Consider the following 27,231-nt stretch of genomic DNA (forward strand, 5'->3'; position numbering starts at 1 on the left):
TTGGGTTGTTTCCTTTTTTTTTTTTTTTTTTTTTTGCTATTGTGAACATGTGTGTATAGGTTTTTGTGTGAATATATGTTTTCATTACTCTGGGATAAATGCCCTAGAGTGCGATTGCCGGGTTCCATGTCAGGTGCATGTTTAGTTTTGTAAGAAATTACCAAATTGTTTTCCAGAGTGGCTGTACCCTTTTACATTCTCACCAGCAAAGCATGAGCGATTCACTTCCTCCACACCCTAATTAGCATATGGTGTTCTCACTATTTTTTATTTTAGCTGTTCTGATAGATGTGTTGTAGTGATTCGCATTTCCCTGTTGGCTAATGATGTTGAACATCTTTTCATGTACTTATTTGTTGTCTATATATTCTCTCCTGTGCAATATCTGTTTGTGTCTTTTGCCCATTTTCTAGTTGGATTTTTTTTAACTGTTAAATTTAAAGTGTTCTTAATGTATTCTAGATAAAAGTCCTTTATTGGATATATGGTTTGCAGATATTTTCTCCCAGTGTGTGGCTTGTCTTTTCTTCTTTCTCATGGGGTCTTTCACAGAGCAGAAGTTTTAAATTTGGATGAAGTTCAACTTGTTGATTTTTGTTTTTATGGATTGTACTTTTTGTGTTATGTCTAAGAACTTTTCACCTAACCCTAGGTCCCAAAGATTTTCTCCTGTTTTTTTTCCTAACAGTTTTATATTTTTATGTATTTTGTTTGTGATTCGTTTTGAGTTAATTTTTGTATAAGATGTGAACTTAACGTTGAGGCTCATTCTTTTCTTTTTCTTTTCTTTTTTTTTTTCACCTATGATTGTCCATGGTATTTTTGGTCTTTTAGATTTTAGCCATTTTAGTGGGTGTAATGGTATCTCATTGTGGTTTTAATTTGCATTTTCCTCAAGACTAATTTTCTTGAACATTTTCTCGTGTGTTTATTATCCATTCATATATTTTCTTTGGTTAAATGTTTATTTAAATCTTTTGCCTTTTTAAAAAAAATTTTCTTTGTCTGAGTTGGGTCTTCGTTGCTGCGTGCGGGCTTTCTCTAGTTGCAGCGAGCGGGGGCCACTCATTGTGGTGCCTTGTTGCAAAGCACGGGCTCTAGGCGTGCGGGCTTCAGTAGTTGTGGTACACGGGCCTAGTTGCTCCGTGGCATGTGGGATCTTCCCAGACCAGGGCTCAAACCTGTTTTCCCTGCATTGGCAGGCGGATTCTTAGCCACTGCGCCACCAGGGAAGTCCTGCCTATTTTTAATTTAATTTGTCTTATTTTTGAGTTGTAGGAGTTCTTTATATATTCTTCATACAAGTCTTTTTTTTAGATATAGAAATATTTTCTTTTAGTCCATGGCTTGTCTTTCTACCTTCTTACTTGTGTCTTTTGAAGAGTAAAAGTTTTAAATTTTGATGAAGTTCAATTTATAATTTTTTTTTCTTTGGCTGCACTGTGCTGCTTGCGGGATCTTAGTTCCCGGATGCTGGCAGTGAAGGCACTGAGTCCTAACCACTGGACCACCAGGGAATTCCCATCAATTTATAATTTTTTAATGGTTTTAATTTTTTAATGGTATGATTTTGTTGTGATATCTAATAAACATTTGCCTAACGCAAGGTCACAGAGGTTTTCTTCTAGGAATTTTACATTTAGGTCTGTGACTCATTTTGAGGGTTTTTTTTCATGTACGAATATCCAGTTGTTTCAGCATCATTTGCTGAAAATACTACTTTTTCCCTTGAATTGCCTTGGCAGCTTTTAAAAACTCAGTTGCCACACGTGTCAGTGTTTCATTGATCTGTGTGTTTATCCTTATGCCGTTACCGCAGCGGTTTGATTTCTGTAGATTTGTTTTGTTTTGTTTTTAAATCAGGTGGTGTTAGTCCTCTAACATTGCTTTTCTTTTTCAAACTTGTATTTTTGCATTTCCATATGAATTTTAGAATCAGATGATCACTTTGTGCAAATAAGCCTGCTGAAATTTTGATAGGGATTGTGTTGAATCTGTAGATCAGTTTGGGGAAAATTACCCTCTTACCAATATTGAATCTTCCAACCCTTGAGCATGGTAACTCCTTCCATTTATTCGGATCTTTACTTTTTCTCAATAATGCTTCGTAGTTTTTACTGTACAGGGCTTGAACTAATTTTCTTAAATTTGTTCCTAAGTATATTCTCATTTTTGGTGTTATTGAGAATGGAATTATTTTCTTTGAGTTCCTCTTGATATTATTGTACTGTTTGTGCAGCCCTGTGTCAGGGCGTTTCTGCCTGTAACCACCAAATGTGATCATAGAAGACAGTTCTGACGGTTACTCTCAACAGTTCTTGTTGATCTTAGAGAAGAGCCCCCGTAACCGGACTAATCAGAATGCAGCCTGCTTCAACTGTGAGAAAAGCCAGAATTCTGAAGGAAATGCTGTGATACAGTTTTTGCATATGTCACCTTGGCTTGAGTGGCTGAAGCGCAAATCTAGGAATCTAGGCAACTGTTGTGATGAAGCCAGATATTAGAAACCCAGAGTTAATAAATCATGTAAAGCAGTATTAGCATGTGTCATAGGCTCAGTGACCATTTTTCTCCTAAAGTAAATGTGACTATGTGTATGAAGGTGTATGAAGCTCTGATTACCAAATGCATTGTCCCCAGGTAGATATGAATGCCACCCTAGGCCAAGTTACAAAGTCAACAGAGTTCGATTTGTGGTCCGCTGCTCCCTTTTCTCCACTAGGCGAAAAGCCCCCTCTACTTTAATTGTCCTGCACGCACCTCTGTAGAAGAAAAAGCTAAAACATCTCATATGCTTTAACTTTGTGGGCTATTGAGCTAATTATACTTCGGTATAAATGAAGTTAGGTTTTTGTATTTTTTTTTTTTAAGGCCATAGGCACGGTTACAGGAGAGGGATAGATCTCTCTTTTTTAAAAAATTAATTAGTTTATTTTTGGCTGCATTGGGTCTTCGTTGCTGCGTGCAGGCTTTCTCTAGTTGCGGTGAGCGGGGGCTACTCTTCGTTGCGGTGCGCGGGCTTCTCATTACGGTGGCTTCTCTTGTTGCGGAGCACGGGCTCTAGGCACGCGGGCTCAGTAGTTGTGGCACGAGGGCTTAGTAGTTGTGGCTGGCGGGCTCTAGAGCGCAGGCTCAGTAGTTGTGGTACACGGGCTTAGCTGCTCTGCGGCATGTGGGATCTCCCCGGACCAGGGCTTGAACCCAGGTCCCCTGCGTTGGCAGGCAGATTCTTAACCACTGTGCCACCAGGGAAGTACCAGGTTTTTGTATTTTTGAGTTTATCTATTATTAAGTAAGGAAATGCTCTCATCTTTTAAGGGAACTTCAGGTAACAAGGAATAGTGAAACTGGTGTTGACAGATGGGATGGGCAGGAAGCCCCACATCACCCAAGACCCACCTGAAGGTGAACCTTTAGGAGTGCTTGTGTGGTCAGAGGTGACATCAGCGGGACAGTTCACTTGTTAAGAGCCCTGGCTTCAGAAGCCCAGTGCTGGTGGGAGGCTGAGAAATCTTGCCTGGCCTCCGTCTTCTTGTTCTGCTGGTGCTTAGCTTGCTGGTTCAGGGCACGCCAGGGAGGCCCTTCCTTCTCACTCCTCTCCTGCCTCTGCTCCTGTCTTTCCTGCCTGGTCTTGGCTGTGTCTCATGGCATTTTTATAGTGGAGTGAGCCGCTTGGCGGCGGCAGGCACCTTTATTAGAAATACTGCTCTATGTGGGGACTGCTGTGTTGGCTTGTTACTTTCTTCGGGTGTCCTAGTTGGTGCTGTCCTGGGTACAGCCACGTGGGACCTGAAATGCCTCATCATCCGTCTTACTTCAGAGAAGATGAATTCAAGTCTTTGGCAGTGTTTATAAACTCTAATGCGGTAGTATGTTCTTTTCTGTGGCTGTTATTTTTGCCTCTGAAGTTTTTAAAAAACTTATGCATTATGCCTCTCTAAGGGCTAGTTTACATTTACCAACTGTTTACTATATTCTATGTGCATTTCTTTTCTTTAAAAATACCTTTGAAAGAGGAAACACAATAGAGGGATTTTGAGGTTGAATGCTGTGCATTTTTCTGATTTTATTTTGTTCCGATTTCAGGAGAAGCTGGCTCTCCGACAGCAGCTGAATGAAGCAAAGCAGCAGCTCCTGCAGCAGGCAGAGTACTGCACGGGAATGGGCGCAGCGGCCTGCACCATTTTGTGGGGCGTCTCCAGCAGTGAGGAGGTGGTCAGAGCCATCCTGGGAGGAGTAAGCACGCCCGCGGGCCGTCTGGACATTGTTGGGTAGTGCTTGTGCAACTTAGAGGACACAGTGCAGCTATTAAGGCGCCTACAGACTAGATCCATTTCTTTTGTTCATCAGATAGTTTTGGAATACCATCTGTGTAGGGCCCCCTGTAACTGGTCTCTGGGGGATATGTAAAATGAATGAAATAAGATCCCTTCTCTCCCAGAATCTGTATGGTGTTTGTGGAGATAGTTCCACTTCAGTATTATTACTTGACATTATATGCATTTAACAAAGTTTAAAGTGCCTTTACGTGTGTTATTCCAGGGGTAATATAATATTTAATTGCCTGAATGTTATATGTTAATAGCATGTGAGTGCACACAGACATCAAGGAACTTCACAGAGGAAGAGAGATTTTAAATGAACCTTGATTAACTTGCACAGGCAGCAGTGGCAGGAAGTGAAGAGGGTCCCTCAGGAGGGGAGAAGTAGAGCAGTCAGAGACCTGGAGTGAGACATAGGGACGGTGTGTGGGTCACCTGACACAGGGTGGAGGGTCCGTGTGGTTGATGATTTGTCCAGTGGGTGCTAGGACGGGATTCCTCAAGGCTTTTTGATTGAAAACGTGATAGGACAGGAGGGGAATGTGGGCAGCTCAACCTGACAGTGGGTGAGGATGGAGGGAGGGTGGGGTTGTGGGTGTGGAGACTGGCCAGTAAGACTGCGTGGAAGGTGGAAGGCCGCCCCCCAGTAGAATAGGGGATGGGAAGTGGAGAGCTGTGTGGGTGAGGCAGGACTTGTGACAGGGTGGTGTCCCTGGCGGAGAGGACAGAAGGAGCCCGGGAGGACTGTTATCTGACTCTGGGAGAATCGAGTGGTCCTGAATGGCAAACCATCCGTCAGGGGCGGGTGGTTGGCGGGAGGCCAGTGGTATGTTACTCACCATTTGCAGAAATAAAAACAGTGGAGGGACTAAATGTATTTTAAAGTTTACTGAGCTTTCTTAAGGTATAACTTACGTGTTGTAAAATTCATTTATTTGTAAGTGTACAATTTAGTGTTTTCTAGCTAATTTTTGGAGGTGTGTAATCACCCCCACAATCCAGTCTTAGGATATTGATATCACCCCGTGCAGTTCCCTTGTGACATGTGTAAGTGCATTGCTTTTCAAACTATTCCTTAGAACCCTGCCCCCTCCAAGGAAGTGCTTTCAAGGTTCTGGGAGCCAAGTAATGAAGACTGAAACTGTCAGATGAGCCTGTTGCTGTCTTTTACATGTTGTGGTTTCAGTTAAGATTTTATTTGAAAAACAATTTCTGCCAAAGGTTTGAAAACCTCTGGTTTCATGCCTAGAATAGAGAACATATTTTTCTACTATATTTCTAGTATGTTTTTGGGTGAATTCAACCCAGTACTTCTATCATTGTATAAATTTGAACTGTTTCCCTCATGTATTTTACTATATCAGTCTTCAGGGTAATTTTTCTACATGCCCCAAACTTCTTTTTTTCTGATCTTTTCATTGGGAAGTTTTAATGAGGGAATAGATTTAAAAATATTGCTTCTGTAATTAAAACCAGAGTCTTTCCTCTGTGTCCTGCACTTTGAAAGTGTTTTCCTACTGGTATTTGTGAAAGGGTGTGACATTTCCATTTCTGAACTTTCAGGGTAAAGCTTTGAAGTTTTTCAACATCACTGGTCAAACAATGGAGAGTTTTGTGAAGTCACTGGATGGGGATGTCAAGGAGCTGGATTCTGATGAAAATCAGTTTGTTTTTGCTTTGGCTGGAATCGTAACAAGTGAGTAATTCTCTTCAAACGTAGTGACTTTCAGAAGTGAGTTCCAGAGCAGTGATCACAGTCGGGGTGTGTGTGCATAAACACCTCTCAGGAACATTTCAAATAGGCTCCTGCCCTGGAGAATCTGACTTGGTAAATTGGGGGTAGGGACCAGGTGTATGTTGTGGAACATTACTCCAGGTGATTCTGATAGGTATCGGTGAGTAGCAACGAGTAGTCTTAGGAGCACAGGGTGAGTTTGCACGTTCTGGTCAGTTCTCTACGTGGACAGAAGTCAAAACTGTAAGTTTAGCTACTTGTTGTTTGGAATCATCATCATTTACTAATGTCTAGCTAAAGTAAAAGCCTTAAGCAGAGCTTAAGTTAAACTCTTGCTGTTGTTTTGGTGTTGTAACTAAAGAATTCCAAAACCCTAAATTGTCTCTTCAGTAAAATTTTCCCAAAGATTATAGTTAGATTGAATTCTGTGGCAAAACTGCTGTAAAGGATAAAGCCAGATGGCTATATAATTAACACTAATATCTTCAAATAGTAGGAGGTGGTATATACTAGGGAGTATTAAGGCTTTTTGTTCTAAGTCAATGAAATAGTTAAATATAGAGCTATGACTTACTTTTTTACATTGCTTTTTCATCTCTGCTGTATGCTATGCTGTTCTCTGCTGTTAATGAGAGGGGAAATGTTACATTTCTTCATCTACTGAAATCCTCACGAAGTAGATCTCATGTAGATGATTTCTTCATAATCCCTTAGAAACTGGTGCTATTCTTCTGGGGCAGAGGTTGAGACCCGGACGGTGTTCAGCCAGTCCTGATTTAGCCCGGCACTTTATCCGCTGGAGGACTGCAGAATGCACTTTCGTCATCGTGCCTTCAGCTGGTGGAGGCTTGCACTGCTCCACCTTTCAATATTCCTTTAAGGTCTCTTTTTTAGCAGAAGGTATTTGCAGATTTGATGGTTAGATGTTCTGCTATTTGCAGGTGACCTCAAAGGTCTATGATGTATGTGACTTTTCATTCTGCTGAGTTGTGAGTTTGAGCTGCTTGAATTGCCAGCCTGTTGCCCAGCAGACAAGCTCAACCTGGCTTTGTTTTTCCCTGCCTGGTCGTGGGCGTGTCCACATTCCCCTTACGCGCTGGTGAATCGTACGGGATGATTACGTACTATGTTCGTGCTGCTCTGCAGAGGCGTTGGGGCCTTATGCGTGTCAGATACCAAGACTCTGTCCCACGGGGAGTAGGCAGTACAGCAGACACCTTGGTTAGCCGTCAGATAGATCCTCTGCCTTCTAAAACAACGATTCTTCTTTTAAGTTTACCTATGGTAAACTCACCCATCACAGTTTTTTTCTCACCTTTTTGCAGTCCTGTGAGTTTTGACGAGTGCATGCAGTCATGTCACCACCACAGTGAAGACCTGGAACAGTTCCACTACCTCCGCCTCATCTCCCCATCTGCCCTCCCCTTCCTTTTGTAGCCAACCCCTCTGCCCGCCAGCAGCCCAGGCAGCCGCTCGCCTGGCAATTTGCTACACCTCTTAGCTGAGTTTTCTGGCTGGCTTATCTGGCCTCCAGCGCCTGCCGCAGGTGAGCAAGTGCTTGCCTCACAGCTCTCCTTGCAGCACCTGCCTTTTCTTATTTTTCATATCAGTTGGTTGACCTTCAGCCTCAACTCTGATGTGTTCGAGATAAGTTGTGAGTTTTTGAATTATCTAAACTGCCCCTTTTAAAGAATGGAGGTGTAGCTCTTTTCAGTTTACTGTATCCTAAGCAAAAACTGGATGTCAAGGATTTGTTTAAACATTGAAATTATGAAATTTCTTACTCATCCATAGTCACTGTTCTTAATAATAGATTAAAATTGTATAAAGTGTCTGGATTTTCAGGCCCAGCTAGTCCACTTCCCAGGATGTAAATTCTCTGGACTTTATTTTCCTTATCTGCGAAGTGGAACAGTAATACCTGCTCTGACTACCTTACACATTGTTGTGAATGTTACTGAGCTATGGTGAAGTGGTAACACATTGTAAACCAAGGTCCTGTTTGACATGGGGATGCGATTGTTTCCAACAACTCCTTTGTAAAATATTTATTTATTTATTTATTTATTTATGGCTGCATTGGGTCTTTGTTGTTGGGTCTTCATTGCTACGTGCAGGCTTTCTCTAGTTGCGGCGAGTGGGGTCCGCTCTTCGTTGTGGTGCGCGGGCTTCTCATTGTGGTGGCTTCTCTTGTTGCAGAGCTCGGGCTGTAGGCACACAGGCTTCAGTAGTTGTGGCACACAGGCTCAGTAGTTGTGGCTCGCAGGCTCTAGAGTGCAGGCTCAGTAGTTGTGGCGCACGGGCTTAGTTGGTCCACGGCATGTGGGATCTTCCCAGACCAGGGCTCGAACCCCTGTCCCCTGCGTTGGCAGGCGGATTCTTAGCCACTGTGCCACCAGGGAAGTCCCTCCAACAACTTTTATAAGTGGACAGATATAGAACTTAAAAGAAGATGGCAAATTATTATCACAGCCCTGTGAAGATTGACTTGCTTAGCTTGCAAGTGGAAAACTTATTTTTCGAACTACTTTTTGACTATTTGAAAGTCATAATTGCACTCGTTGCCTCTTAATTCTGGGTTTCTTCATTCAAACAATGTTAGGTAATGATTACAGAATCAAAATTCCCTTTTTTTTTTTTTTCTTTTTTGCCACACTGCGTGGCTTGCAGGATCTTAGTTCCCCGACCAGGATGGAACCCAGACCCTGGCAGTGAAAGCACCGAGTCCTAACCACGGGACCGCCAGGGAGCTCCCCCAGATTACTTCTTGATTGTTGATAATTTATGGCAGGACTGGATCCAGCTTATCTTTTGTGGACGTAACAGTCCCACAGAGTTGACAGCAGAGCACCCTGGGTCAGCAAGCAGCACTGCTCCTGGCTCCTCCACCTCAGGGGAGCAGTGCGGAGGGTGGGCGGGATTGAGGCCCAGTGTCCAGTTCTGCTTCTACCACTGGCCAGCCCTGTGTTCTTGACTCTGTGACCCTCAGCTTCATCTTCTGAGAAAAGAGTCTTAGACCCCAGATGATGACTAAGGTCTGCCCCAGCCCTGGACTTGTGCGGCTGCTTTGAGAAAAGGGGGCTGTGAGCCTTGCCTCCTGGATCAGGTGACAGGCTCTGAGCGGCAGTGGGTCTTTGGTGTGTGCCGTGTCATTGAGTTAATGTCCCTAGAGCAGAGCTTCTCAGCCTCGGCAGTAGAATTCTGTGTTATGGGGAGTGTTCTGTGCATTGTAGGAGTTCAGAAACATCCCTAGAATCTACCCGTTAGAGGCCAGAAGCAACCCCCAGTTGTGACAACTGAGAATGTCTCCAGATGTTGCCAGTTGTGTCCTGGGGGCAGAATCATCCTCCCTTGCCACTTGGAGACCACTGCCCTAGAGCACCGCCTTAACCCATCATGTACAGAGACAGAAAGGTTTATGATACTCCTGGATGTTAGAGGCAATTGTTGAGAGAGATTTTGAGATTGCTGAAGGCTGTTTTGGCTTCTCTGTCCCCTGGGCATGCTTCTGGCATGTTTGATTTAGTCTAGTCGTATAACTGGTCTTGCCAATTCAGGAGAATTTGGTATCTGTCATCTACCATATCCAGTTAATCACAGAAATTCTCTTCATCGTCTGTCAGTGGTTTGTCTTGGATAATTTGGGTTACTGTGTAATCTTTCCTTAGATAATGCCCTTCCTTCAGTTGCCAGAGTATGGCCTAGATAATGAGCTGTTGTTTTGGGGAATTGGAGTGTTTCTTTGGAAGCTCATCTCCCTTCTTAGCAACCTCAGTGAGGAGATAAACACAGTCAGCCTTAGAGTTTTCCAGACTAACGGAATGTAAGAGGAGGTTATGTATGTGTTGGAGCAGAAGGACCCCACAAAGAACTCCACTGTATCCTTAAGATCTGGGATTAAGACTTGAAAGAAGCAGGATAGAACTTCAGTGAATCCCTGGGGACATGACTTTCAGGGTGAATTGTTGATTTTTCTAGGTGAAGGCAAGTAAATCGGCCAATTTTATAGACTGTGACACTAAAGAGACCTGAGCATTGATCTGTTCCTGTAGAGAAGCGGCTCCAGGCAGGACGGAGAAGAGGAATTGTTCACGGATTTTGGACAAATCCACATCCTCAACCATTAGAGTTTTTTTTAAGCAGGTAGCATTAAGCGATTGTGGGGCTGGTACAAGGAATTACTAGTCCTTTTTCTATTAAGCTGGTCATTGGTGGCCTATGGCCTTCCGTGGCTTTAGCTCTAGAGAAGATGAGGTAAAGATGAGAAGAATCATCTGGAGTCTTTTGGCTTTTGCCCCAGTTGTTTAACTCTGTCCATAGAACCAGGATTCTGGGACTATAGTTAATTCTTTGGTTATTTCTTGAATCTTACATAGTATATGGGCAAATAATATTCAGATCGGCTCTAATTTGTGTATAGGAGAATTTTCTGGGACTTCTAAAAATTATCCTTCTGTAGTGCCTTTTCTTTATCTGTTCCATTTACAAAATAAACATCTGTCCATTAAACTTTGCAGGGGCTGTGTCCCAGAGAAGGGAGGAGTATCTTTCTGATAATGGTCTCAGAGTCACAGTTACAGGTTGGGAGAAGCAAAAGATGCTGGGAGTCTTTCTTTCCTGAGAGTGCAGTTGCATGTTAAGGGAAAGAATGTGAACAAATGGAAAGAACAGGAATTATGCTTGTAGATGAGCCGTAGGAAAGTTGGGGGTTCTGCTTGGAGCTGTTTCCTTCATAGTGGGTCAACAGGTGATAGCCTTTGGCTGGCAGTGGCACTCTGTCACCATAGGCCTTGCCCTTGATTTTTTCTGTGACTGGGTGTCCTAACAGTCAGAGCATGCTCACTCCATGGTGGAAACTTATCCAGCCTGGTGAGGCAGGTTTGGCAGGTGAAAGCGCAAGGAGGTTATAAGAGGTATGGGAACACTTCCCGGGAGTCATGTTGACACTGCAGACTGACAGCAGCAAACAGGGAAGGACAGTAGACTCACCCCTCTCAGCTGGCCCTCAGGTTACAGGGTGTTTCTCTCTAGCCTGACTTCTCACCACAGAAGCCAGGTCACGTAAGTGGGAGAGAAACTGGCTTCTGGGAGCCACTTCCCAGCGGGCCTGGGCATTCCCTCCAGCTCTAAGGGGGTTTCCATACATAGTGTACAGAGGCGGTTTCCAGACTGAGGTTACCCATGGCCTTTGGCCCACTCCCCCACCCTGACAGCCAAATCATTGACTTGATAAGAAAGTACCACAGCAAATGCAAAGAAACAAAAACCAAACAGTAAGTCAGTTATAGTATTCATAGAGGAAACTTTCTTATGTTTCTTTCAAAAAACGTGATGTAGTGTGAGTGCTTCAGAAGAGCAGTTTATAGAGAACAGGTCCAGGATGAGCGGTAGAGACTGAGTAATCCACTGAACATGACAGTCATATCCCCACTGTTATTATTACTATATTTACTTTTTAACAGCTTTATTGAGATAAAAATATACCATACAATTTGCCAACTTAAAGTATGTAATTTGATGGCTTTAGTACGTTCATATAATTGTGCATCCGTCTCCACAGTCAATGTTTAAACATTTTCATCACCCGAAGAGAAGCTCCGCTCACCTCAGCCATCATTCCCCAATCCTGCCATTCTTCTAGCTTTAGGCAGCCAATCCACTTTTTGTCTCTATGGATTCGCCTGTGCTGGACATTTCATATACTGGGACCATATAATATGGGGTCCTTTGTGACTGGCTTCTTTCATTTAGCATAGTGTTTTCAAGGTGTCCATGTCGTAGCATGTACCAGTACTTCATTCCTTTCTATGGCTGAATAATATTCCATTGTTTGGCTATACCACATTTATCCATTCATCAATCGATGGACATTTGGGTTGTTTCTACTTTTTGGTTATTATAAATAATGATGCTGTGAAAATTTGTGTGAAAGTTTTTGTGTAGATATATGTTTTCATTGCTCTTGGCTATACAGCTGGGAGTGGAATTGCTGGGTCGTATGATATGGCTTTTAGCATCTGAGGAACTGTCAGACCATTTTGTGACAGTGGCTGCACCATTTTACATTCTCACCAGCAGTGCATGAGGCTTCTCCACATACTTGCCAACACTTTAAAGTTGTTTTTTGGTTTTAGCCATCCCTAGTGGGTATGAAGTAGTACTTTGTCATGGTTTTGATTTGCATATCCCTGATGGCTAATGATATTGAGCATCTTTTCATGTATTCATTGGCCATTTGTGTATCTTCTTTGGAGAAATGTCTATTCAAGTCCTTTGCCCATTTCAAAATTAAGTCATTTGAGGGACTTCCCTGGTGGTGCAGTGGGTAAGACTCCCCGCTCCCAATGCAGGGGGCCTGGGTTCAATTCCTGGTCAGGGAACTAGATCCCACATGCATGCTGCAACTAAGAGTTCACATGCCATAACTAAGGAGCCCGCGTGCTGCAACTAAGGAGCTGGTGAGCCGCAACTAATGAGCCTGCGAGCTGCAAATAAGACCCAGTGCAACCAAATAAAAAGAAAAAAAATTGTCTGATACAGCCACTATGGAGAACAGTATGGAGGTTCCTTAAAAAACTAAAAACAGAACTACCATACGACCCAGCAATCCCACTACTGGGCATATCCCCTGAGAAAACCATAATTCAAAAACAGTCATGTACCAAAGTGTTCATTGCAGCTCTATTTACAATAGCCAGGACATGGAAGCAACCTAAGTGTCCATTGACAGATGAATGGATAAAGAAGATGTGGCACATATATACAGTGGAATATTACTCAGCCATAAAAAGAAACGAAATTGAGTTATTTGTAGTGAGGTGGATGGACCTAGAGTCTGTCATACAGAGTGAAGTAAGTCAGAAAGAGAAAGACAAATACTGTATGCTAACACATATATATGGAATCTAAAAAAAAAAAAAAATGGTCATGAAGAACCTAGGGGCAAGACGGGAGTAAAGACACAGATCTACAAGAGCATGGACTTGAGGACACGGGGTGGGGGAAGAGTAAGCTGTGACAAAGTGAGAGAGTGGCATGGACATATATACACTACCAAATGTAAAATAGATAGCTAGTGGGAAGCAGCCGCATAGCACAGGGAGATCAGCTCAGTGCTCTGTGACCGCCTGGAGGGGTGGGCTAGGGAGGGTGGGAGGGAGGGAGACGCAAGAGGGAGGAGATATGGGGACATATGTATATGTATAACTGATTCACTTTGTTATACAGCAGAAACTAACACACCATTGTAAAGCAGTTATACTCCAATAAAGATGTTAAAAAAATTGTCATTTGTCTTTTTATTATTGAGTTATAAGAGTTCTTTGTATATTCTAGATACCAGTCCCTTATCAGGCATATAAAACTTTTCTCATTCTGTAGTTGTCTTTTCACTTTCTTGATAGTGTCTTTTTAAGCAAAAAAGTTTTAATTTTTGATGATATCCAGTGTGTTTTTTCTTTAGTTGCTTGTGTTTTTGTTGTCATATCTAAGAAACCATTGTCTAATTCAAAGACATGAAGATTTACTCCTGTGTTTTCTTCTAAGAGTTTTATAATTTTAGCTTATACATTTAGGTCTTTGATCTATTTTGAGTTAATTTTTATGTATGGTGTGAGGTAGGGGTCCAGTTTTTATTTCTTTGCATGTGAATATTCAGTTGTCCTAGCACCATTTGTTAAAAAGATTACTTTTTTTATCCTTTCTCCATTCAATTGTCCTGATCCCCTTCTTGAAACTCAGTTGATCATAAATTTGAGTGTCTATTTCTGGTCTCTCAGTTCTACCATTGATCTGTATGACTGTCATTATGCCAGTACCTTATTATTATTTCTATTGTCGAAAATAAGACAGAATTGTTACAACCTAAAGCAAAACTATCAGACATAATCTGCCTCAGCTCTTTATATTTTTTATCAGCATACATAATTCACACTAGTTTCATTCCTTAAATTATATAATTACTATGGTAACTTCTAGAAATATTTATAAACTTTAAAGAAAAATGAACCTAGGGAAAAAAAAGTACATTTTAACAGAAAATTAAACCAGCAATCCTTTGTAGTCCTATGGTTGACTCATCAGCATCCCAGACAGACTGACAAATACTGGAGCTATCTGAGCAGGAATTTATTCACGTTTATTTTACTTCATAGTTTGCTTGGAATGCAGCATTGGCATTTGCTATTATAATACTGGATACATGATAGGGGACTTCAGTCACCAGTACATTTGTTGTGTTCTGTTGGGTGTTCTTTCCTGCTCTGATACAGGGTACTTTTTTTCTTCAGTGATATATTAGTGATGTTCCTGTTATCTGTTGCTAGGTAACAAACTGCCCCCAACCTTTGTCTTTAAACAACGGTAGTCATTTATTTTGCTCCAGAACCTGCAACTTTCTCAGGGCTTGCCAGCGAGGATTTGCTGCTACTCTGCTGTCTGGGGCCTCAGCTGGGGTGACTCAAATTGCTGAGGGATGGAACAGCTGGGGGCTAGTGGGACATCTTCCTATCCTAGTGTAGTCCCAGGCTTCTCCAACTGTGTGCTTTTTCTGTAGTCTGCATCACGGCAGCCTCAGGAGAGTCAGACTTCTTTCCTAGCGACCCAGGGCTCCTAGAGCAAGTGGCGAGAGACGGAGGTGGAAGCTGCCAGGCTCTTTCTATCTTGCCTTGAAAGTCATGCAGCAGCTGCGCTGCATTCTGCTGGTCACACTGGAGTCTTAGGACAGGAACAACCCAAGGTCTGCAGACAAGAGCCGTGGTTTGCTGGGATGTCGTCTCTGGAAACTACTAAAGTATGTAGCTAGAATGTATGTTTCACTGGGAAGTTCCCGTATGTAGTCATAACATGAAGAATGTCTTCCCCAAAAAACTACCTTAAAATGACTTTGAGTTTATGATGCCAAATGCTTCATTCCCCCCAAGTATTTCTTTAGTAAAACTAGAGTGTTTCCTATGGTAGAAAATAGAGTCATCAGGTTCAAATTCATTGAACACAGAAGGTTACATTTGTATCAGTTAAGGGTCCTGTCTTCAGTAAAGTTATAGCTGTCATGAAATTATATACCAAATAGCACCAATGCAAGGAAAGAGGCAAAAAGTGCTGGAAGGACAAGCAGAAATGGGAAAAAAAATCTGTTAGGTTTAGGAAACTTTAATATATCTCTTTTGATCCTCCTCAGCTCAGATAAACAAAAATAAATAGGAATGTCCAGGATCTGATTTCATAAAGTCGTTCTGGTAGCATAGATGAAATTTTATATTCTGCCATTAGGTTACCGTTAATCAAAGCAGAACAAATCAGTGATAAAATTAATCTTCCATTCTCGATAGTTATTAGCAAACTAAAAATAGAAGAACACTTCCTTAAACTTGTAGAGGATCTCTGCTGGAGATTCACTTAACTGTGAATTACTGGAAGCATTTCCACTGAAGTCAGGAGAACGAGGATGCTGCTGCCCTTCTTGTCTCCACCCTGGCCGGCTCATTTGGGTTAGAAATTTTAGTCACTTTGAATCATGCTTTATTGTTAGACCTAGCTAAAGAAAAATCTTACCGACACATACATAAATATTCTGGATCACTGACGTGTCCTCACGGGTATTTGGGAATGTGATGGAGCCAGTGTTATCTGCAGCGGTGTCCATGGGAGTCCGTGTAGTGACTTGGTCTGGTCCCCGTGCTGGTTCTGTGGGGCCTCAAGCATGAAGAAATGTGATACTTGCTGACCCACAGCAGGATGTACAATTTAGAAAAATTTCTTTTTGGAATCAGTTTTTGTATTCTCTCTTGACCTCATGATCTCAGTTTGGTATTCTGGTTTAGAGTCATTAGGATTTCACTCCCAGGGTTGAAAGTGGATTTTAGTGTCCTTGGTCCCAGATAAATAATCAGCCCCTACCTTCTGTTTGGACCCTGACAGCCCATAGCTGTTTAATCCAGTATTCTGGAGCCTGGTGTCCACTTGGTGTGCTGTGGTCAGGCTGCAGACGTATTTAGACCCAGTGCTCTGTTCCACTACTGAGGCATTTGCTAATCACAGCGGACGTCACTCACCGTTTTAGTAACGGCTGTGGTTGTCAGTTACCCTGTCTGGGCTGTCAGCTCTGTGGATAACCATTCTGTGTGTTCATTAAGTCTGCTAGGAGAAGGACAGCAACACATCCTCTATCTTGGACAGACTTTTGACGCTTTGTTTCATCTTTATGTTGCAGATGTAGCTGCCGTAGCAAGTGGTCGTGAATTCCTGGTTAACTCAAGTCGGGTGCTCTTGGACACCATACTGCAGCTTCTGGGAGACTTGAAGCCGGGACAGTGCACCAAACTCAAAGTGTACGGTGGATGATATTTAAAAGTTCATGTTTATTTACGTAGTAGTTAGAATTTGCTGATTGGGCCCCTTTTTCAAGCAAATGCACTTAATTTGGCTATAGTTCTAAAAAATAGAAGAAACAAATCTCCCGGAGAATTAAGGGATACACTCTCTATTCAAAACTATTTTAGGAAAATAATATAAACAAAAGGAATGTTCCCACCTTAGGGCAATCACTGAGTCCCAAATGCTATCATGGGTGAACTTCAGGGTGAACTTAGAATAGGTGATGGTGTTGACAGCACCCCACTTCCAGGAGCCAGAATCCAGACTTATTTTCCACTGGTGCTTAACAAATTACCACAAACTTATTGGCTGAAACAACACCTACTTCAAGGTCTGAAGGTCAGAGGTCTGAGTGGGCTTGGTTGGGCTACCTACAGGGTCTCAAGTGGCCCAAATCAAGGGTTGTCCAGGCAAGGCTCCTTTCCAGAGGCTCTGCACAAGAATCTCTTCCACGTACATCCAGGTTGCTGGAAGAATCCAGTTCCCTGCGTTGATAGGACTCTGGTCCCTGTTTCCTTGCTGGCTGTCAGGCGGGGCCACGTTTAGCTTCCAGGGCTGACTGAATTCCTTATCACGTAACCTCACCCCATCTTCAAGTCACAACAGCTTGCCGAACCTTTCTTACACTTCAGAACCTCTTGGATTTCCTCCTCTTTTGCCCGCCAGAGAAAACTCACTGTTTTTTTTTTTGTTGTTTTTTTTTTGCGGTACATGGGCCTCTCACTGTTGTGGCCTCTCCAGTTGCGAGCACAGGCTCCGGACGCGCAGGCTCAGCGGCCATGGCTCACGGACCCAGCCGCTCCGCGACATGTGGGATCTTCCCAGACCGGGGCACGAACCCGTGTCCCCTGCATCGGCAGGCGGACTCTCAACCACTGCGCCACCAGGGAAGCCCAGCTCAGTTTTTGATGGGGTCACGGGTTTATATTTGGCATAACTGGATGAACTCCCTTTTGATTAACTCAGAGTCAGCTGATTAGTAACCTTAATTGTATCTGCAGAGTCTCACTGCCTTGACCAGGCAACTTAATGTGACCAGGGTGTTATATATCGGTCTCGGGGATTAGGGCAGGAAACGTTGACCCATTTTAGGATTCTGCTACCACACCATTTATTTCAAGTGTTTGCTTTTAGTTCTTGAGCACTTCATTAAATAGCTTCTCTAAGTCTTTGTAAGATACTTCTCACATCTGTGTCATCTTGGCCTTGGAATCTCTTGGTTGTCTTGTCCCACGTGAGTTGGGATTTTTCCTGTTTCTTTGTAGGCTGAGTAATTTTTGGGTTGTATTGTGGACATTTGAATATTATGTTTTGAGACCCTGGGTCTTGCTTAAATCTTATGGGAGGTGTTGATGTTTTGTTTCAGCAGCGGTCAGCCTGGTTGGGTTCAGGTCACAAGTTCTGACCAGCCTTCTCTGTTTGTGGCTTCCGTATCAGTTCCATTTTTTTTTTTTTTTGGCCATGTTGCACAGCTTTTGGGATCTCAGTTCCCTGACCAGGGACTGAACCCCGGCCACGGCAGTGAACGTGCTGAATCCTAACCACTAGGCCACCAGGGAACTCCTTTCAGTTCCATTTTTAAGAAGCTTTTGCAGTGCTGTTGCTGTGAGGCTGATCCCTCACCATCGTCTCCTGGTGCTCTGTCCCTGTTTGGGACCTGGATGATAGTTGATATTTTAGTTTTCAGAGTCTTAGATATGCTGTTTATGATCAGATCCACACATGCATAGCTTGGGGTGAGGCCAGGAGTCTGTAGACGACCTTGTGGGGTCACATTCCTGAGCCTTTTTTTTTTTTTTGCGGTACGCGGGCCTCTCACTGTTGTGGCCTCTCCCGTTGCGAGCACAGGCTCCGGACGCGCAGACTCAGCGCCCATGGCTCACGGGCCCAGCCGCTCCGCGGCATGTGGGATCTTCCTGGACCGGGGCACGAACCCACGTCCCCCGCATCGGCAGGCGGACTCTCAACCACTGCGCCACCAGGGAAGCCCAATGCTGAGGTTTTATATGCCCTGAGGTCACATGTTTCTGCAGCTAGGCCCAGTCCAGGGCAAGAAGCAGGAGTTCAGAGGATCACATTTCCTTTCCACAGAGTTTGAGTTACCCGAGGACTCCCATTGCCAGCACGGTCACTGCTGCAAGATCCCGCTGCTACTCCTCAAGCCTGAGCAGAGGGCTTCTCCTGGTGCTCTCTCTGTGTGGTTCGTGCCACCCTGGGTTTGGGGGCTGAGTGGTAAACTCTTGGTTTGGTGGTTCTTAAAATTCTGGTCTTCTTCCCAATCCACCTGCAGAGACATTTCCTTGCTTACTTGACAGTTTTCCATCTGACCCCCAAGCACAGCCGTGTGCGGGCTGTCAGCCTCAGACCCGTCTTGGGATCCCTGTGCAAAGCGGCCTGAGGCAGGTCTCGCCGCTCCGTTCTCTGTGGCCGCCTTCTGGTATGCACGCTGTGTACCCACTTTCTCTGTCGCTGCTGGCGTCCAGCCCGAGTCCTGCAGAGCTGGGCCCCCCGGTACTGCGAGCGCGCCTCCTTTCCGTCTGGCCTCTCCGCGCCTTGCCCGTACTTGGCCTTTTCCTTGGGGGTTTTGCTTTCCTTGCCACCGTCATGGTCCAAGGCTGCCCATTTCCAGCGGCTCGGGTGCCCCAGACCCAGAGATGGGGGTTTTTACAAATAATTATTTAGAGCAGTTGTAGCTTTACGACAAAACTGAGAGGAAGATGCAGATTTCCCATATACCCCTGTCCCCGCCACGCCCCATGCGTGGCCTTCCCTGTTATCACCGTCACTCACCAGAATGGGACATTTTCTACCGAGGGTGAACCTACTTTGGCACGTCAGTCACCCAAAGACCATAGTTTACCTAAGAGTTTACTCTGGGTGTTGTCCGTTCAGTGGTTTTGGACAGGTACATCATGACACACATTCATTATTACAACAGCATACAGAGGGCCCTGGGTTTATCATCACGTGGGTTTCCAGCCTCTGAGGTGGAGAGCCCGTCGCGGTCCTTAGACACATGCTCCCTTGCTCAGCTCCCTCCTCCCATCACTCCCCGAACCTCGCTGAGACTCCTGCTGCTTACTGCTTCTCTTTCCTCCACGGCCTCCCCTCCGTCCAGCTAACCTGGACCCTCACCACCATCTCCTGATGCTCTGACCTTGGACCGGCCATCCACCTTCTCCCTTCCTAGCTGTGGTGATGCTTGAGGAGAAGGTTTCAGATGCACAGAGTCATGCCGTTTCACGCTCACCTGTCCTGAGTCCCCCCGGAACCCTCCTCTGCATCCTTATCGGTGCCACTTTCATCTCCACCGTGGCCGGGTCAGACTCAGACTCTCTCTGTGACTCCGACTCCTGCGCTGCTCTTCGGCCCTCTGTGGGGCAGGGGCACTTATCCCAGCAGGTGGCTCTCCTTCCTGCTCCCCAGGGAGAGCCGAGGCCTGTGGGCCTGAGCTTTCTCGTCTCTCTGCCTCACTGGTGTATACCCTCTCACCCTCACTTTCTCCTCTCATGTGGCCTTTTGGGGTTTCCACCTCTGCCTTTGATTAGCTGTGCTTTTGATTAGTTGCCCCCTGGGATTTTGCTCAATTAGCTGCCATCTCTTGCTTAGGCATTTCCAAGTTCTCCCTTCCACTGGCTCCTTTTCAGCCGACTTTCTCCCAGCTGTGCTGTGATCACCTTCAGCGGCGCCCTAGGGTCCATATCAGAGCATTTCCAGCTCTGCTAGGATTTGGGTGGCTTTGGATTTTCCACGACATGACACGTTTTCCCAGAATGAAGGGCTGGCTTATGTTGCCCTGTTCCTTTTGCTTCCCTTGAAGTCCCCATGGGCCCTTGGGGTTAGTGGCCCTTTATACCAGACTTGATTCTACCGAGGGGCCCCGGGGCCACCTCTTTGGTGACAAGTGGGACATTGTTGTGACTTGGCCTCTGTGAGTTCCTTCAGGGTTATGTCTTCTCAGGCCATTTACTTTCTCGATAGCTCCAGTTTATCTGCCTTTTTTTTGGAAGACCCTTTTTAAACTCTCCAAATCTAGAAACTTCCAACATCTGGTGGTGAGGGCCTCTCAAGGTGCTTTTTGCTGCCAGCAGGAGGGCTGGGTGCTGCTTGCTGTGGTGGTGTGTCTTTCAAGCCTTGGCTTCCGTATCTTCAAGGGGTGACCTTCTTGCTACACCAACCAGGTCTGTGTTCTCTGTTGATAATTTTTAACATTCACATCAGCCTCTCAGGTGTCTGCTCCATATGGCCACTTGATAGGACTGTGGGCAACCCCAGGCCGGCCCTAGACCAGGCTCCGTCTGCCAAGGCTAGGGAAGTCAGTGCTGCCTGACAGGGGCTCTTGTCCACCTCTTCTCTGTGCATTTCTTCTTACTTAGCCAGCACTCGGGGTGTGAAGTGTCCGGAGATTCCCCATCCTCACCAGCATCGGTCCTTTTCCTTCCACCTCCAACCATGGGGCATCAGCCTGGCGCACAGAGCGTCTGGTACAGGCAGTTTCTGTGCGTGTCTGGGGTTGTATGCTGACCTTGGGATTCTGAGGGCCACCAGGTGTCGTGCTGGCCTTGAGCCTGGTACGATGGACCCTCAGAAACTCCTGGTTGTGGCTTGTTTCCCCACTGCTGTCGTGTGACACTGGTGTTGCCGTTCTCCTTGACGCTCAGTAAGAGCTGGACAAACACAATTTTTGTTTCTCATCGGAGATCTGGATTTCAGGAGTTAGGATTACTTCCAGCCTTTTAAATTCTCCCTGGTTTCTTTTGCACTTAACTTTCTCATTAACTTTGTCTCATCGCCCATCCTTCACTATGATTTTACCAGTCCTATTGACACAGGCCTGGGACAGGTAACCCACTTCTGCATACTTGCTCCAGGGAAAGTTCTACCCATAAACCCCAGGACACGTGTGCAGAAATGTCATAGCAGCTGTGTTTGTTACAGCACGCACTAGGAACTGACCTAAACCTCTGTCAGCTGGAGAATAGAGAAATAAATTGTGATCAGTATGTTGGGACGCATCAGTGAAAATACGTTTGAGCTATGCAGATCAACACGGACAGACCTCTCGCGGTGGTGGGGAAGATTACTGCGGTATGCGCTGCTGATACAGGTGTGGAGAACAGGACCGTCAGGCTCTGTATATTTGCTGTAAAGGCACATGGAGACGCACACCTCTCTCCCGTAGCAAATGAGATAGTGGTTCCCACCTGCCTGAAGTCCGAGTTCAGACAGAGTTCATGAAGGGGATTTGACTATGGTGAGGAGGTTTCTTTCTTAACCAGGGAGGTGGGTGTCGTGTTCTGTCTTTTTGTGTGTCTTCTCTGTTAAGTAGTAGATAAAAATTAATCTAAGGTACTTGATTAGGATTGCGTATGGTACATACAGGCCACAGATTTTTAAGCTCTGACTTGACTGGGGAGGGGGTCCGAGTCTAAAACAAGCATGTTCACTAGTCAGTTACTATATCCTCTTTAAAAATTGGTGGGGGGCTTCCCTGGTGGTGTAGTGGTTGAGAGTCCGCCTGCTGATGCAGGGGACACGGGTTCATGCCCCGGTCCGGGAAGATCCCACATGCCGCGGAGCGGCTGGGCCCGTGAGCCATGGCCTCTGAGCCTGTGCGTCCGGAGCCTGTGCTCCGCGACGGGAGAGGCCACAGCGGTGAGAGGCCCACGTACCGCAAAAAAAAAAAAAATTGGTGGGCCTCTAACTGCGAGTTTCCGTCCGTCATTTGGTCTGAAGTGTCTGACCGTATTGCTCTGCCAATTGCTTCTTTCTCATGTAACATGTGCAGTCTTCTCTAAGAATTGTATTACTCTTTGTTCCTTAAAATTACTTGATGGTGCTAATTTGGCTAATTTAGATTTTAGTCAGTTTTGGATGACTGATTTGTGGGTTTTGTTTCAGGTCAGTAGACATCACAAGTCATGCCTTTTGGTTTATTTTTATGGTTGGCTTGTTTTGAAGTACTGGGTGTGTTTATTCTTTGTTGCTTCTAGGTTACAAGTTATAATTTCTTTTACAAGGAAGAACAAGGTAGCTCACTCGCATCACCTTTACTTTGAGCACCTCAGCCTTGGACGTCAGACTGTCTGGGGGGTGGCTTTCTGACGTCTCACCAGGAGAGCCCGCTCAGCCTCCAGGCGCAGGCCTCATGTATCTAGGTGGAGAGAGGGCTTTGTCATTCAAGGAGAGTTACTTGCGTAGCATTTTAAGTTTACTACTACCTTTATTTTAGCATTGCTTTCAGTCCTTCTATTATCAACGTCAGATGCCTCTCAAATTCTCAAGACTGCAGAGATGGGGAGATTGCTCTTTTGCAGCCCATGAATCCATTTATAATGTATCTTCTGCTTAGGTTCATGGTAGGAAGCAGAATTTACCTACTTTTTTGTCATTGGAAGAAACAAATGACTCCTAGTACTACAGTAGTTTGGGAAATGACATTTCCTTTTAATACTGAAGTAGCAGAAGAGTGAATTGAATGGGCGGTCTCTTTTGACCTGACAGTTGGAACTTTGATACATTATTTACAGAGTGCTTTTTTTTTTTTTAAAGGGCATATGTTGAACTCATACTTTTTTTCTTTTAATTAATTAATTAATTAATTTATGGCTGTGTTGGGTCTTCATTTCTGTGCGAGGGCTTTCTCCAATTGTGGCAAGCGGGGGCCACTCTTCATCACGGTGCGCGGGCCTCTCACTGTCGCGGCCTCTCCTGTTGCGGAGCACGGGCTCCAGATTCGCAGGCTCAGTAGTTGTGGCTCACGGGCCTAGTTGCTCCGCGGCATGTGGGATCTTCCCGGACCAGGGCACGAACCCGTGTCCCCTGCATCGGCAGGCAGCTTCTCAAGCACTGCGCCACCAGGGAAGCCCTACAGAGTGCTTTTGGTTGGAGTAGAAATGTTGGAATAGAAAGTATTTGCATAAGAAACAGGAAGTGGTTCAGGGTTTGTTGTTTGCTAAGTCGTGGTGTGACCTTGGAGGATTCTCTGGTCTTCAGAAAGATGTAGCCTGGCAGTAACACGACGTCAGGTGGCACCATGGCCGTGGCAATTAGTTTTGTTCCATTTTAGCTTCTTTTTTTTTTTTTTAATATTTATTTATTTATTTATTTATTTAGGCTGCGCCGGGTTTTAGTTGTGGCCCACGGAATCTTAGTTGCAGCATGTAGGATCTAGTTTCCCGACCACGGATCAAACCCGGGCCCCCTGCACTGGGAGCGCAGAGTCACCCATTGGACCACCAGGGAAGTCCCTCATTTTAGCTTCTTAATGTTGGCTGATTGTGACCAAATATGAAATTTCAGAGACATTTGTCAATCTGTGTTTTTGCCACCTCAAAGTTAAACAGCAGTCAATGAAGAATTTCAGCTAGACATATTATCTGGAGTTTGCCCCATATTTCAGTCATCAGCCAGATATTAACTTTGCCTCTTAAGATCTAGAGAAGATTGGCTTATTTTCTTTTCATTATCTAAAGCAGGGGTTGGCAAGCTTTCCTCTAAAGGGCCACATAGAATATTTTAGGCTCTGTGGACCATGCGATCTCTGTTGCAGTGACTCACTCCTGCTGTTGTAGCCTGAAAGCAGCATAGGAAATACATTGAATTTTGAGGAATTCCAACTATCTGTGTTGGTGATCTGAACTTTTCTCTTCTTGAGATCTTGGATTAGAGATCTCAGAAAATTCTAGTTAATGTGTTGAATTTTCCTCATGAATATGACATTTGAACATCCCTTAATAACTCATTAAATGGTTACTAGTGCATAGATTTTGGATATCTGTAAGAATTGTCAGGAAAACTTGAAAGCATTTGTAACTTTGGCTCATTTTGTGGCCTGTGGCGAGGTTGAATATCGTAATTTGAGACCTGGGCATTACTGTTCTCAAGGGCGCTAGTCTGGTGTTCTCTTCTTGGACGGCAGCATTGCCTTGACTTTGAAAATGCCCATGGAAATAGGAGGAGAGACAGACCGTCTCCACACGCTGCGCTGCTGAGGCTCTCAATCGCTGGGAGCTGGTTCACTTTCCATGTTGAACCCGAGCACTTACCATGTCCCGGGTACTGTACCAGCCTATGTGTCTGTGAAGACAAATCAGCCGTGGAGCTTGCTTTTGACAAACAAAGCTTAGTGGGGAAACCAGCTATTTTTTTTTTTTTGCGGTACGCGGGCCTCTCACTGTTGCGGCCTCTCCCGTTGCGGAGCACAGGCTCCGGACACGCAGGCTCAGCGGCCATGGCTCACGGGCCCAGCCGCTCCGCTGCACGTGGGATCCTCCCGGACCGGGGCACGAACCCGCGTCCCCTGCATCGGCAGGCGGACTCTCAACCGCTGAGCCACCAGGGAAGCCCGAAACCAGCTATTTTAACAGAAAACTGTAATAAACATTTTCCATGGCATGCATGTATGTGTGTACCATAATTTAATCGATCCCTTATTAATGGACTAAATCGCTATTATTGATTTTCCTTTTGCCTCAGGCTCTAGTATGTCTTGGTATAGTACTATTACTGATTCCATCTTGATTTTAAATTTTGATATATTGCTTATTATGGAATTGTTGCAGTAGTTCTGATTTTTAAAAGTTGCTTTACAATATATTTTAAAAACCTTGGTTGCTAAGCTTTGTTGGCACCCCTTAAATTTGCAACCAAAGCAAGTGCCTTGCTCTCCTCACCCTCGCCGGTCCTGCTGGTTAAATGCTCAGTTGTGCACACATGGGGCACTGCAGGAGATGGGCTGCGGGCTCTGGGCTCTGGTACCTTTTCCTGAAGAGAACTGGTGTTTGTCCTGACAGGCAGTTAGCTCTTCCTGACTCCTAAACCCTGGCCCCCCCGAGGTGGTCAGTGCCAAATCTGTGCCTCGTTCCGTGGTTTCCTCTCGCTCTCCACTGGGCTCGGTAGTGTCTGCCTCGTCCAGTGGCCGGGTCAGAGCCGGCCACAGCCTGGGCAGATTCTGCATGCTCGCTAGTGCTCCCCTTGTCTGGTAGCTGCCTTTCTGGGCTTCCTCCTCCCTAGCTTTGCTCCATTTCCTGCAATTGCTTTAGCTCTCTTTTTAAAAAGTTTATTTAATTTATTCTTTTTTGGCTGCGTTGGGTCTTCGTTGCTGTGCACGGGCTTTCTCTAGTTGCGGCGAGCAGGGGCTACTCTTCGTTGTGGTGCGTGGGCTTCTCACTGCGGCGGCTTCTCTTGTTGGAGAGCATGGGCTGTAGGCACCTGGGCTTCAGGAGTTGTGGCTTGTGGGCTTAGGAGTTGTGGCTCGCGGGCTCTAGAGTTCAGGCTCAGTAGTTGTGGCACACAGGCTTAGTTGCTCTGCAGCATGTGAGATCTTCCCGGACCAGGGCTCGAACCCATGTCCCCTGCATTGGCAGGCGATTCTTAACCACTGTGCCACCAGGGAAGCCCTTCTTTAGCTCTCTTTTCTGTTTAGTATTTCTCCTTTCCGAGGTGTCAATTACCCTTGAGTTTTACAGTTTGATTATTAAAGTTTTCATTCTTGTAAGTTCTACTGGGTTCTTTTTTGAACTGCCTGGTTATTTATAATACTCAGTAGCTCCTTGATGATGTTTTAAATTTCTTTTTTGAATTATTTATACCTATTAAACATAACTGTTTTCTATTTGGTAGTTGATAATTGCAGTATCTGATAATTTTTTTTATGCTGACTCTGTCATTGGTTCTTTGTGCTGTTACTTTAAGGTCTTATTTTTCATGTGTTTTGTGATTTTTATTATGAACTTAAAATTGTTAGCACTGTATTTGTGAGAATTCTTTGAGGACCCAGTTGAGGGTCCTTTCCTCTAAGAGAATGTTTCCTGTGGCCGGGTGGCGGGAGCAGCTCCCATCCCAGGTCTACTTTCTTATTAAAATTATTGGCTTGTGGATTTTCAGGCAATACAGAAAGTATGCAATCATGCCAAGCTTGACAGTTCACTCTTTCCTGGCTTTCTGAAGGGGTCCGTGCTCTGAAGTCCTGTCTTGTGTTGGTCTGAGGCTTTTCTTTCTGTCCCTCTGCACAAAGGCACTAACACTGACATTCTGTGTCTCTGGAATCTGTCATCTTTAGGGCTCACCTTTCTGAATTTGAGCTCTCACTAAGTTCCCGATTAGAGATGTTTTCCCTTCATTTCTTACAAGGTCATTCATTTTTTTCAGGACTTTGCAAAATATTTGTGTAGCCTTTTCTATTACTGTACAGTATGAAGTTTTGGGGGTCTCTGTATTCAGCAGTATTATCAGAAACCAGTCCTATAGTTTTCCAGTTTTTAATAATATTCGACTCTGTATTACTAGTTGTGGTCAGTTCCCAAGACCACTTGTAAGACCCTATTTAACTCCAGGTCAGTAGGATCGTTGGTTGTTAGGGGTGGTTGGATTGTGGTGCTCTCCATCCCTTTGCCGTGGATTAAACAGGATGGTACGGCCTGACCTGGCCACCCAGGCATCATGGGTAACAGTCACTGAATGAAAGGTAGGATTAAATTTTAAACAGTGAACTGAACTTTTAGAGTACAGTATACTTATGAATGGAGGGTTATCTGTCTATAAATGCAGGATTGGTACTAAAAGGGATTACTCAATGAATATGGTTTTGAGGTTCCCTGTGCCCACTTTGCATATGTGTCTCTTGATTATGTGAGCTTATAAGAGGTGGTGTTACGTGGCAGTATTGCTGAAGTTTCCCATTTTCAGGTAGCCTCACAGAGACAAATATTTTACATACTTCTGCTTACTATATCTGTCATCCAGACTGTGTTAGAGTTGGACATCCGAAGTGTAAGGGCATGAGGGCACCCCTAAATA

The 27,231-nt window shown here is 44.8% G+C and overlaps 1 protein-coding gene across 7 annotated transcripts in view; it reads left to right on the plus strand.

Moving 5' to 3' along the window:
- The window catches only part of HSF2BP (heat shock transcription factor 2 binding protein), an 83,309-nt gene that overhangs the window by 19,276 nt on the left and 36,802 nt on the right, over positions 1 to 27,231 (plus strand). For 5 of the 7 annotated variants that reach the window (XM_027084389.1, XM_027084530.1, XM_027084444.1 and 2 more), the window contains exons 4-6: positions 4,087 to 4,236; positions 5,886 to 6,018; positions 16,268 to 16,385. In XM_027084389.1, coding sequence (XP_026940190.1) covers positions 4,087 to 4,236; positions 5,886 to 6,018; positions 16,268 to 16,385 — 401 coding nt within the window. Of the gene's footprint in view, positions 1 to 3,213; positions 3,870 to 4,086; positions 4,237 to 5,885; positions 6,019 to 16,267; positions 16,386 to 27,231 lie in introns of those variants that run through there. The other 2 variants (XM_027084714.1, XM_027084806.1) reach the window with 2 other exon arrangements.

Source organism: Aethalodelphis obliquidens, unplaced genomic scaffold (assembly GCF_003676395.1).
Source record: "Aethalodelphis obliquidens isolate GAN/ISIS:26980383/991018 unplaced genomic scaffold, ASM367639v1 scaffold1, whole genome shotgun sequence".
Classification (NCBI taxonomy): Eukaryota; Metazoa; Chordata; class Mammalia; order Artiodactyla; family Delphinidae; genus Aethalodelphis; species Aethalodelphis obliquidens.